This window comes from Prionailurus viverrinus, chromosome A3 (genome assembly GCF_022837055.1).
Source record: "Prionailurus viverrinus isolate Anna chromosome A3, UM_Priviv_1.0, whole genome shotgun sequence".
NCBI lineage: Eukaryota > Metazoa > Chordata > Mammalia > Carnivora > Felidae > Prionailurus > Prionailurus viverrinus.
Window position 1 is genome coordinate 26,752,164 of NC_062563.1, and position 13,968 is coordinate 26,766,131.

Consider the following 13,968-nt stretch of genomic DNA (forward strand, 5'->3'; position numbering starts at 1 on the left):
TTACAAATACTGACTGGTGCCATTCTCACAACGACAACTGCCTGGGGATTTCTGTCACCATCTCACAGACGAGTGCCAGTTAACCCAAGACTCAGATTAAATAACTTGACCCAGCTGAGAAGGCAGAGGAACAGGGATGCTCTTTTCAGGCAGGTGAGCTGCATTAAGAGATGACGAGCATGTAAGGATGATACTGATCACAACGGCAGCTAACACTGACTGAATGCTGGTTACATTCTATGAAATACTAAAATACAGAGCCCTCCAAACTGGTACTGGAGAAGGCAAAAAAGACTTAAACAGACAAAATGAAACGGAAGTGTTAGAAGCAAATATAGATATACTTTTAAACAATCTTGACATGGAAAGTTTTCTAAGAATGAAACAAAATCCAGAAGCTAGAAAGAAAAAGGATATATATAGGAAAAAGGAAGGAAAATGTACAATTATATACATTATAGACCAAGAAAAAGACAATTTGGGTAAAAATATTTACCATATACCCAACAGAGGATGAATTCCTTCAGTATACCAAGCGCTCTTACAAACCACTGAAGGACAAATAACCGAAAAGAATATGCATGGGCAGTTAAAACAAAAAATTCAAAAGGCCAAACAGAAATTTAAAAATAATTTTAAAAAAGCAAGTCAAAATAACAACATCTGACTTTTTACCTGTCAGAGTCACAAAGCTTTAAAAAATCTGAATACACTAGATATAGGTAAACTGGTACAGTCTTTAGGGAAGGCAATTTAGTAATATATACTTAAATGGAAGGTAGAACTATTTCTGAAGGACTGCCCACATAAGTTATGAAGTGTAAAAAAAATGATGCACAGCAGTGTGTGTATAGCATAATCTCATTTATCTAAAAAAAATTTTTTTAAAGCATGCCAAAGACATCATAAGAAAACTACAAATCATCCTCATGAACACAGATGGAAAAAATTCTTAACAAAACATTAGCAAATCATATCCAGCACATATAAAAAGGTCTACATGGGGCACCTGGGTGGCTCAGTTGGTTGAGTGTCCAACTCTTGATTTCAGCTCAGGTCATGATCCCAGGGTTGTGGGATCAAGCCCCATACTGGGCTCCACACTGAGCGTGGAATCTGTTTAAGATTCTCTCCTTCCCTCTGCCCCTCCCCCCTGCTCCTGCATGCACGCGCGCGCTCTCTCTCTCTCTCTCTCTCTCTCAAAAAAATAAAAATAAAATTATACATCTTAACCAAGTGGGGTTTAACCTAGGAATACAGGAGGGTTGGCTTAATATCAGAAACTCAATGTAATACCCCATAAAAATAAAGGACAAAACCACACAATCTTCACAAAGAAAAAGCACTTGACAAAATCCAACACTCATGATAAAACCTCTCAACAAACTAGGAATAGAAAGGAACTTCCTATTCCTATTCTAAGAGCAGCTATGAAAAACCCACAGCCAACATCATTCTTAATGGTGAAAGACCGAATGATTCCTCCCACAATGATTGATAAGGCAAGAATGTCCACTTTTGCCATTTCTATTCGACACTGTGCCATAAATGCAGACAGTGTGCACTGAAGCAAATAATTAAAGACACCCATACTGAAAAGTAAAGGAGCTTTCATTTGTAGATCACATATTATATATCTAGAAAATCCTAAGGAACCCACAAAACAACTATTAGAACTAATAAAGTGAGCAAGGTCAGAGACTACAAGGTAAACATAAAAATTAATTGTATTTCCACATACTAGCAATAACCCCAAAATTAAATTAAGAAAATAGTTCCATCTGTAATACCTTCAAAAAGAATAAAATATTTAGGAATAAATTTTTTACAAAGACTTGTATACTGAAAATTACAAAACATTCTAAGTAATTGGAGAGATGTTCCATATTCATGGATTGGAAGACTCAATATTGTTAGGGTAGCAATGCTTCCCAAACTGATCTATATATTCAATGCAATCCCTATCAAATTCCCAGCAGCCTTTTTTTTTTTTTAATGTTTACTTATTTTTAAGAGACAGAGAGAGACAGAGTATGAGCGGGGGAGGGGCAGAGACAGAGAGAAAGATACAGAATCTGAAGAGGCTCCAGGCTCTGAGCTGTGAGCACAGAGCCCAACATGGGGCTCGAACTCATAAGCCATGAGATCATGACCTGAGCCGAAATCGGACGCTTAACCGATTGAGCCACCCAGGCGCCCCCCCCAGCAGCCTTTTTTGTAGAAATTGAAAAGTTGATCCTAAAATTTATATGGAAACACAAAGGACGCAGAACATCCAAAACAACTTATAAAAAGAACAAATTCTAAGCTTATTATAAAGCTATACTAATCAAGACAGTGTGGTAAGGATATACATAAAGACCAAAGGAACAGAACTCAAAGTCCAGAAATAAAGCTATATGTTTAAATTGATTTTCAACAAGGTTGAGAAGGCAATTCAATAGGGAAAGGATAGTCTTCAACAAATGGTTCTTGGACAACTGGGTAGCTATCTGCAAAAGGAGCCTCACACCACACACAAAAATTAACTCAAAATGTATCTTAGACCTGAATACAAAAGCTGAAACTTCTAGAAGAACAGTAAGGAGATAATCTTTGTGACCTTGAGTTAGGCAAAGATGTCTTAGATACAAGACCAAAAGCACAATCTATATTTAAAAATTTGATAAAATGGATTTCATAAAAATTTTAAATGTTTACACTTCAAAAGATATCATTAAGGAAATGAAAGATATGGGCCAAGAGGGTACTAAGCTAAGTGAAATAAATCAGACAATGACAAATACCGTAGGATTTAACTTGTATGTGGAATCTAAAAAACAAAACAAATGAACAAAACAGAACCAGACTCATAAACACAGAGAACAAATCAATGGTTGCCACAGGATATGGGATGAGGGGGATGGGCAAAATAGGCAAAGAAGATTAAGAACTATAAACTTCCAGCTATAAAACAAATAAGTCATGGGGATGTAAAGCACAGCATAGGGAATACAGTCAATAGTACTGTAATAACTTTGTATGGTGACAAACGTAACTACACTTATAGTGGTGAGCATTTCATTATGTATATAAAATATCACCATTCTGTACAATTGAAATGAATACACTGTAGGTCAACTATACTTCAAATTTGAAAAATTTGAAAAAAAAAAAAGAAAACGAAAGGTCACAGACAAGAAGAAAAATCTTTCTAAATCACATATCTGATAGAAGACTTGTATCTAGAATATATAAGGAATTCTTATAACTTAATGATTAGACAAACAACCCAATTTAAAAATAGGCAATAGGGGGCGCCTGGGTGGCTCAGTCGGTTAGGCGGCCGACTTCGGCTCAGGTCATGATCTCGCGGTCCGTGAGTTCGAGCCCCGCGTCGGGCTCTGTGCTGACAGCTCAGAGCCTGGAGCCTGTTTCGGATTCTGTGTCTCCCTCTCTCTGACCCTCCCCTGTTCATGCTCTGTCTCTCCCTGTCTCAAAAATAAAAATAAAAACGTTAAAAAAAAAAAAATTAAAAAAATAAATAAATAAAAATAGGCAATAGATCTGTATATACATTTCACCAAAGATGTATGAAAGGCTAATAAGTACATGAGAAGATGTTCAGTATCATTTGTCATTAGAGAAATGCAAACCAAAACCACAATGAGGTAGACCACACATCCCTAAGAATGGCTAACCTCAAAAACAGTAACAAGTGTGGACGAAGATGGGGAGAAACTAGAACTCTCATATACTGATAAGAGTGTAAAATGGTACAGCCATGGGAAAGTTTGGCAGTGTCTTTAAAAAGCTAAACATAGGGGCGCCTGGGTGGCGCAGTCGGTTAAGCGTCCGACTTCAGCCAGGTCACGATCTCGCGGTCCGGGAGTTCGAGCCCCGCGTCAGGCTCTGGGCTGATGGCTCAGAGCCTGGAGCCTGTTTCCGATTCTGCGTCTCCCTCTCTCTCTGCCCCTCCCCTGTTCATGCTCTGTCTCTCTCTGTCCCAAAAATAAATAAACGTTGGAAAAAAAAAAAAAAAGCTAAACATAAACCTAGTATACTATTCAGCAGCTCCAATCCTAGGCATTTACCCAAGAGAAGAGGAAACAGTAGTCCATGCAAAGGCTAGTACATGGGGGTACCCGGGTGGCTCAGTCAGTTAAGCCTCCAACTCTTGATTTCGGCTCAAGTCACTATCTCATGATTTGCGAGATGGAGCCCTCTGTCAGGCTCTGCACTGGCAGGGCAAAGCCTGCTTGGGATTCTCTCTCTCTGCCCCTCCCCCACTCGTGCTCTTTCTCTTTCAAAATAAGTAAATAAACATTAAAAAAAAAAAAAAAAAAAAAAAAGACTTGTCCATGAATGTTCTAACAGCTTCAATCACAAAGTCCAAAGCTGACAATCCAAACACCATCAATTGGTGAATGGAGAAATAAAATGTAGTAGTCACTCAATGGAATACCATTCAGTAACAGAAATGAGGGAACTACCAATTCATGTTGCAACATTGATGAACTCCATAAACATTACGCTAGGTTAATGAAGCCAAATGCAAGTCTATATGGTATACGATTCCCTTATGCGAAATGCCCAAGAAAGGCAAATCTAGAGACAGAAAGATCAGTGGCGGGCTGGTGTTCGAGCAGGGGTGGTCTCCAAGTGTCATCCCCTTGGCTGGAAGGGAGCCTGCTGGGGTGACAGAAATGTTCCAAAACGTTGTGTCATTGTGATGACGATCGCACAAGTCTATACATTCGCTAAAACTTACTGAATTCTACACTTAACATCACTCATTTTATGGTGTTGAATGACACCCTTATAAACCTGAAGAAAAAAAATAACCAGCTCAAGGGAGGCACAGAGGAAACAAGTCTGGCGATAGAATGGTAGTTGTTGAAGCTGAGTGATGGGATATGGGGGCTCCTTATGCTGTGTCTTCTTCTTTTGTACATGTTGAACACTTGTTATAATAAAAAGTTGTCTTAGAGATTTTTATGTGTACAAAAATGTTCTAGAGGAACTTTTCTTTTTTCATCAAAGACTATGTACCCCTGACGAATGGACTAGGAGGGTAGCTGCGTGACTTTTTCATTGATAACTTATTTACCCTGTTTTCCAGGTACATGGATCACCCGTATTCAAAATAAATATTTGCATTTTAAGAAGGGGAAGGAAATGGGTTGCCTCTGAAAATACTTGGGCAAATTCCTCTGAAGATGTACAGAAAACGGGACCTAGAAGGCAAGGACGGTGCAGAGGGGATTCTGGCAACAGATGCAGAAATAACCAGTGCTGGCTTCAGCAGCGCATGTACTAATTAGAACTGGAACGATAACGGCGATTAGCATGGCCCCTGTGCAAAGATGTGTGAGAAACCAAACAAGATCAGTAATCTTTAACCTTGCGGAGAGTACTGCAGACCCCTCTGAAACTCTTCTAAGTCACTGGGATGAAAGGTACAGCATAGAGAAGGCAGTCAGTGATGCTGGAACAGTGTGGTAAGGTGACAGATGGCGAGCAGAGCATAACGACTAGAGTTAACAATCACAATGTTGTGTGCCTGAAACGAATACAACACGTGTGTCAGCTATACTTCAATTAAAAAAAAAAAAAGAAGAAGAAGGATCTAGAACCTGTTCCCAGAAAACACACTCCAAAACACAATCTGATAATATGACCCCAGGAGGATCATGGACCTAGAAGTTCACCGGTCCCAGAGATAAGACCCTTGTACTTGTTACCATTCCAACTTTTTCTGACTCTTTGACTTCATTGTCGCTGCAGCCCAGACAACCTGATAGAGGATGTTTGATCCACAGTTCATTTCTGTAAGGAAATTAGGAAGTAGCAAAATACCTGCTTTTTAGGAAATTCCTTTGTACCTTCCTGTAACTTTTAATTATCATCATGGCAACTTCCGTGTGTGGTTCAGTATGAAAAGCCAATTAAGTAGTTAGCAAATGTCTGTTCAGAGCCAAGAAAGGAGTGGGAGTCCTAACATGTGAACCAGCCCATTCAACATTATTTTGCTTTACTCGGTTTCCAAGTCACGAGGCAGGAAAGGTAGCATGTCAAGAAACAAGGCGATAGCAATCTAGAAGCCCTTCATGCTGTAATCTAACACGCCATCACTGGCAAAGATATGGGTGACCTGGAAAGTTATAAAGCTCAAGAGACCCAAGAATCAAGGTCTTGCCCTCCCTCCCTATTTTATTCTTGGGGGGCTGGGCAGGCAGAAAAATCTCTCCCAAGAGCCCAATGAAGAACTGGTAGGACTAAAAAGTACCCCTTTCCTCCTAAAATTTGCTCCACCCAGTTTGAAAGGTGTGAACAATTAACTTCTTCCAAGGAAAATAAGTTTCTTCCCCCTACGAACTAAAAATTAGTTCATTCACTCATACTTCTCTGTAGCCATAAGTTAACATTTTCTCTTCTGGAGCCCCCTGCCTTGCAGTCTTCTTTCCCATAAATAGCATCACCCCAGTGATCGAGTCTGGCCTGTCTGAACAGCTTTTCTGGTTCTTATTCCACACCTCTCCTGCTGCAAAAGCAGCGCCTTCCTGAACAGTAAGCTAGATTCTTTCATTTCCTTCTCAAAGATACAGTCACCATTTTAAGATCATGTAGTAACTGCTCCCCAGATTAAGAAAAAAATAAAGAAAAAGAAAATGGCTTTGGGGCACAGTTTGCCAACAATTAACTGAAATCAATTACCCAATCAGTTAAAGCTCCCTAAGAATTCAACCACACATGCAAGATGGCTAATGACAGCTTAGGACCACTTACCAAGCAGCCCCCATGGAGCTAAAGAACTAATAGAGGAAAAAGAAAAAGGGAGGAGGGAGAACCAAATTAGCCACAGGAGGCTCTGAAAATGTAGCCTTTATTTCAGAGCTCATAGATACAGAGTTGCTGTTGAGCAGATACATAAAAGACTCAAAGCTGTTCTTTGGGAGTTGGGAAAACCCACAGCCAGCTGTGCAAGAGTCCAAGTGAAAATAATAACTACCCTCACCAAGCAACAGACAACCAGGCCTAAAACTACAGGCCATAAAGTGCAGAAATAAAACACAAGAAATGCACTCACCTTCCCTCTCCCCTTTGGGCATTTATAAAAGAACGCTCAGTTAGTTGAACCAACAGGCTTAAATGGTTCCCCTCTGGAAGACTTCAAACCTTGGAACTGAAAAATTACAGAGAGCTCTTTTTGTGCTAGGCACTCTCATCTCATAGTCTATTTAATCATTACATCAATCCTTTGAGGACAGTATCATTCTCGTTTTAAAAATCAGGAAACTGGGGGCACCTGGGTGGCTCAGTCGGTTAAGCATCTGACTTTGGCTCAGGTCATGATCTCACAGTTCGTGGGTTTGAGCCCCACACCGGGCTCAGCGCTGACAGCTCGGAGCCTGGAGCCTGCTTTGGATTCTGTGTTTCCCTCTCTCTCTACACCTACCCCTGCTCGTGCTCGCTCGCTCTCTCTCTCTCTCTCTCTCTCTCTCAAAAATAAACATTAAAAAAAAATTTTTTTTTTAAATCAGGAAACTGATTCAGTATGGGATGATATCAAGTTCTGAAGATGGATGGTGGTGAGTGTTGCACAACAATGTGAATGTAATTGATGCCACTGAACTGTATACTTTAAAAAAATTACAATGATAGGATCTCCTGAGCCCCTCATCCCCTCACATCCCCTCATCGGGTTCTCTGCTGTCAGTGCAGAGCTTGCTTCAGATCCTCTGTCCCCTTTCTCTGCCCCTCCCCTGCTCGTTCTCTCTCAAAAAATAAACATTAAATTTTTTTTTAAAGTTACAATGATAAATGTGTACATACATGTGTATATATATGTATTTTTTTTAAAACACACACACACAAAAATTTTAAAAATGGCAACTGAGGTTTAAAAAACAGCTTGCCCAAAGTTATGAAATCAATCACAGTGTCAGATTCTAGCCCAGGTCCTTAGACCAAGGCTTAGTTTCTTCACCTGTAAAATGGACTTTTGTAAGGATTATATGGAATACTGGATGGGCATATGGTTTATCAACTGAAATGTATAATGTGAGTAGAAATTTTTCTTTTTTTTTTTTAATTTTTTTTTTTTAACGTTTATTTATTTTTGAGACAGAGAGAGACAGAGCATGAACGGGGGAGGGGCAGAGAGAGAGGGAGACACAGAATCGGAAACAGGCTCCAGGCTCTGAGCCATCAGCCCAGAGCCCGACGCGGGGCTCGAACTCACGGACCGCGAGATCGTGACCTGAGCTGAAGTCGGACGCTTAACCGACTGCGCCACCTAGGCGCCCCGAAATTTTTCTCTTAAAGTCAGGTCACATAGGTGGTTACTACAAATCTTTGATAGCTTTTGAATCAGAATGTCAGAGTAGGACACACTTTATAAAGAGACCAACTTATTCGGGGGTTGCAAATTTAAACACTTAGTGGGACCATGCACGTGACCTAAACGGTGAGGCTGCTCAAGAGTAACACAGGAGGGCACCGAGGATTGGTGAGCTGGGCCCCATATGGAGAACGCCCTTGACAGGGAATCTGGGCCCAAATTCTCAAGAGAAAATGAAAACCTAGAAGCTCCCAATTATGAAATGTTTTGGCAACCAACTCAAAAAATTTTAAGCCTGTGCCAGTCAAAACAAAACAAAACAAATTTAAAAAACCCCACCCCAAATCAACTCCACGTGAAGATGTGGCCCATGGACTGCGAAACTTATAGCATCTAATGTACCACGAGTAGAAAGTAAGGCCCGAAGATGTTAAGTGACTTGCCAGGGCACCCACACTTCCTTCTAAACCGGCTTAAGAATTCAGTTCCAACTTATGATTTGATTTTGTTTTTTAAGAACTGTTAGTAGCACTAAGCATATCCTCTGAATACAAAACCTCAGGATTTCAAACCGTGGGAGGCCTGTCAGTTTAATGCTCAGGCATAGGTGAGAAATCATGTTAGGAAGGCAGAGAAGGAAGCAATGAAGAGGACGGAGATGGAACTGAGAAGTCCTGGGTGTCCCCAACAGTGCCCCATTTGGGAAACACTAGTGTCAGCAAATGGTTCAGGGATCAAAGCAGGTTGGGGGGTGGTAGGTGGCTATCATTCGTCCGTGGCCAGATGGCCCTGCTCATCCTGGGTCCTTCCCACCTTCCTGCCAGTGCCCAGAGATCAAAACTCAACCTTCTCCAGCATTCTGTGACCTGTTTCTTTAATGCCAAGATCAAAGGAGAACTTTTGTCCAAGTTGTAAAAAAGAAACCAAGAGGCAACTTAATGTTGTCTCAGTCTCCTCTGTACTTCCTGAGAGGATTAAGGTGCTCCTTTAAAGGGACTCCTCAGAGAAACACATCGGAACCAGGGCCTGGGGTCGGCACCTTAACTCCAAGGACACAGAGGCTCCTGTGGAATCCAATCCATACCAGGTAGGGCAACTGGAGAGATCAAAGAGGCAGCACACCCAGTAGACAGCAGCTGGGAAAGACTACAGACATTATGATCATGGGGGAAAAAAAACACTTAAATTTGAGTATTCTGAAGTACAGAATTTTCAACCTGAAATTTTGAAACCATTAAGTCCAAACTTTAATCTCATATATGACACTTGTGGAAACAAACCAAAAAAACACCAAAGTGACTTGCCTCAGGCCACAAAGTGGGTCGCTGTCAGTGCTGGGACTAAGCCCAGACTGCTGACTCGGGCTCCAGGGCTCTGTTCTCAATGAGCAGATACCAAGCCACACGCGAGGCCCGGACAAAACAGCAACTTTCCCACACATGGGACTGCTGGCAGAGTCTAGGCCTCCTGCACTCCAGCCCTCTACCATCCAGATTTAGCCATTAAAAACAGTTCCTGTGCTTCTGACTGGAACTGCTGGGATGGGGGTGGTTGGCTATACTGCCTCCATCTGTTCAAATGAAGCTTGTGGTCATTCGGCCCATTCCCCTGCTTCTGGACTGGATCAAACCCAAATAACTTCAAAACACTGTAAACTGAGCTAGCAATTCCACTCCTAGGTGCACACCCAAAAAACTGAAAATATGTGTTTGCACAAAAACACATATATGCACATAAATGTTCACTGCCACGTTCTTCACAACAGCCAAAAGTCCCAGCGTCCATCAACAGATGAAAGGATAAACAAAATGCGGTCTATCCACATAGTGGAACATTATTCAGCCACGAAAAGGAATGAGATATTGATACATGCTACAACATGGATGATCTTTGAAAACATTATACTATGTTAAAAAAAAAAAAAAAAGCGCCACATATTCTATGACTCCAGTTATAGGAATTGTCCAGAGTAGGCAAATCTTATACAGACAAAAAGCAGATTAGTGGTTGACAGGGACAGAGGAGAGTGGGAAGTAACTACTAAAGCATTTCTTTTTGGGGTGATGAAATGTTCTAGAAGTCAATGGTAGTGAGGATTGCACAAGTTTGTGAATATATGAAAAACCACTAAACTGCCACTTCAAAAGGGTGAATTTAATGGTATACGAATTATATCCAATAAAGAAAGGAAAATGATAAAATTCAGATAGTATGAACCATGATACACGTGAGAGAAGTACAGTTTTATTCTCCAACTGGAGGTCTCCACACTCCTGAGGTGCCTACAAATGTACTCAATGGATTTTCCAAATGCCACCAAAATATTTCCCAAAACATATTTCATATGCTCAGTAATTCCAGCAACAATGAGATATGGGCCTGCCTCTCACCCAAGACCCAGGTAGAACAACTCAGTATCCTGTTACTTTATAAAGTCATCTAAATCCAGGGTACGAGGAAAGCAGGAAACTGACAGAACGTCCATTTACATCAGCCATCCACTGCTATGGTGGGAGAAGTCTTGCCCTGCAGCTTTAGGAAACACCCACTGTGCAAACACAGACCTGAGAGGTGGCAGCCCAACCCCTGAGGAAGAGCCATTCACCAAGAAAAGGGAGGGAGGGAAAATTCCATAAAACACCTCTAGCAGCTTGCACCCATAACCCTAACTTTCAAAACAAAAGGACAAACCCAAAACCCAGCCTGTTCCCATGGTCACTGAATCCACTAGCTTGGTTCCTCTTTAGTTGTTATGACTTACCACAGAAACCCATATACCCCCAGAGCACATCCACACACCTCCATCCCCACTGGTTGTGAAACATTAATTATACAAGGGTGTGGGGACTGTTCTGACTTCCGTGTAATAAATGCTTGACACAGACCAAACTCAAGTCTATCTGTGACCCCACTCTGCCCTGTTACGCACGTCCCTCTGTAATACACTCGCTTCCACTCATTTTCACTATTGCATCAAACATGAAGTTTCTCATGTGCGCCCTTTAAACTGGCCTCTGTGAGTCACTGTATACATTACAACTTCAGCTTAAAATCAGTTACTCTATACACCATGAAAGCACAGGACGATACTCCCAAGTGATGTGACAAACACCAAATCACTGACCGTGCTTTTCACCGAACTTAGAATAAAATCCCAACTCCTTTTCATGGTTTCCCTGCAGGCTGAAAACAAGCCGGCTCCCCAAATGGAATGTTCTGGAGGGGTGGGAAAGGGAAGCACCCTAATAGAACAGTCTATTTCAAAATGCAGCCCACAGACTACAAACTGTAGACTACAATCCACTGCAATGATAGGCGTGCTTCTAGAAACACAGCTGCTCTTGCCTCTCCAGTTTCATTTTGCATCATTCTCTCCCACCCCCACCCCTCACCATGCTTCAGCCCCTCCAGCCTTCTGTGTTCCTCAAATATACCAAGCTCTTTCCCACGCTGGTCCTTTATGCTTGCCATTTTCTTTGCCTGGAACATTCTTTGCATTATGCTGGTTCCTTCTTGTCAGTCAGGTCTCAACTCACATCACCTCTGAAAAGACTTCTCTGACCATTTAATCCAAAGTAGTTGCATCACCCCATCGCCCCTAAACACTATCACTTTACCTTGCTGTCTCCACAGCATTTATCACAATCTGACCTTATGTCATTCATCTACTTGTTCACTCGTTCACTGCCTGTCTCCTCTCCTCGAACTAGAAAAGCTCCACAAGGGTGGGGGATCATGACCCTCGAATTCACGACTACATCCCTAGTTCCTGCCACAGAGCAGGCACTCATATATTTATTAAGTCAATGTGTGCCAGAAATACGTATTGCTAACTTATTACCTCTTTAAAAACCTCTGAACAGGGCAGGAACTTCCCCAGTGCAATGTGATAAATGCCACTTTATTGAACTTTTCCCCTCCGGCAAAGGAGGGTGTGACTTTTTCTGTTGCATTCTTACACCATTCTTGTTTTGAACATAGTCCAGAGAAAGATCAGTTTCAACACACCACTTGTAGTTTAAACTGGAGTCTGAAACCATAGAAATCAAGCAAGGCTATGAAATCTTTTACCTGACCTCTGAGGTTCTAAATAAGGAATCCTTCATTAAACAAAAAGGATGTTACCAATTGGTTAACAGGAGGGAAACTCATTGTCAGCCATTAACATACCATTGTTTGGAGAAAACCAACACCAAAGAATTTACACAAGAATCTTATCTTTCTTTCTTTCTTTCTTTCTTTCTTTTTTTTTGCTGAAGTTAAATGTCAGCTCCTTTTTTTCTGTCTTCCTTTGCATTTACTCTCAGGATGAAATTATCTGCTGAGGAAGCAACATACAGGAAGACCTAGAAAATCGCTCTGGATGAAGTGACTTCAATTCTGGTTCTGGTCTCTTGACAAGGAGAATGTGAGCTGAGCTTCTGGAAGGAAGGTCAGTCTTTCACAGATCTACTTCCCGGGTTCTGTACTAGGAGCCAATAATGTTCTGACCCACATTCCAGGCACAGCTCTTTTACCTGCACTCTTATCCACACACAGGCTTCATCCTAACAAGCTCCATTCTAATGAACCCTCCACCTAAAGAGCTGTGTGGCCCTGCAGGGGCACCCAAGAGGGAGGCAGCAGACAAGGCTGGTAAGGTGTTTTTCAAAACGCAGTTCACAGATCACCTGCATCATTATCACTGGAGTGCTTCTAAAAGTGCAGATTCCTGGGCATCACCTAGACCTACTGAATTACAACTTTGGGAGTGGGGCTCAGGAAACTACATTTTTAACATGCCTCCCCCACGCACACCCCAAGTCTTATGCACAGTGAAGTTTGAGAACCAATGGGATAAAAGCTCCCCCGAAGAGAGGCAGACAGGTGATTTAGAGAAGACCAGACAAAGGTTTAGGGAAGGGTCTGGAGACAGAAGATGGGGGGAGGGGGGCGGGGGGCAGTGTAAGGGCATGCTCCGGGGTAGCGACAGTCAAGACCTGTGCGCGGTGGGAACACTTGAAGGTGGAGGTGAGGACAGGGGGGAGGCGGAAGGCGGAGAGACCAAAGTCTGGACGTGAGGAGGAGGAGCAAGGGTGGAAATAATAGGGGGCTCTTCAGAGGGGTCGGGGCTGGGAAGTGAAAATTAGAAAAAAAGGGGGTCACAGGAGGTGGAGACCAAAGCAGGAATAGGAACCGGCCGAGACGGTAACCGAGACCTTCCCTCCTACCGAGTGCCTCCCCCAAAACTCTGGGCCCTGACAAGCCGGAGTGTGGGGCCAGGGTGGGGGAGAGGGAGTTTGGGAGAGACAAGCCCAGTCAGGGACGTCCCTCAGGACTGAGATAGGGGTCCCGGAGGTGGCTCGGGCCAGGCATGGGGCGCTGGAAAGTCCTGGGAGCCCCCGGAGGACCCCGCTCCAGCTCTGGCTCCCGGAGTCTCCTTCACTCACCATCGCCGCCGCCATCTTGGATCCACGTGTCGCCGTAATGACGTCAGCGGAAGTGGTGTTTCCCTGGTTACGGAGTTTAACTCCGTGGGGTGCTGCCTGGCTTCAATCTCTCCTGTAGTCGTGTTCAGCAGAGGGGCGAGAAGACTTAACTCCTGATCGGCAGCCTGGTCTGGGCAGGGAGGTCGCTGATTAGGTGACGAAAGGATGGTGTAACTA

General features: G+C 42.6%; 1 protein-coding gene across 2 annotated transcripts in view; it reads right to left on the minus strand.

Moving 5' to 3' along the window:
* Positions 1 to 13,891, minus strand: part of TM9SF4 (transmembrane 9 superfamily member 4) — a 53,228-nt gene extending 39,337 nt beyond the window's left edge. The window contains exon 1 of one of the 2 annotated variants that reach the window (XM_047851687.1): positions 13,753 to 13,890. In XM_047851687.1, coding sequence (XP_047707643.1) covers positions 13,753 to 13,767 — 15 coding nt within the window. In that variant the 5' untranslated portion in view covers positions 13,768 to 13,890. Of the gene's footprint in view, positions 1 to 13,752 lie in introns of both variants that reach the window. The other variant, XM_047851689.1, reaches the window with a different exon arrangement.
* Positions 13,892 to 13,968: the final 77 nt, after the last annotated feature.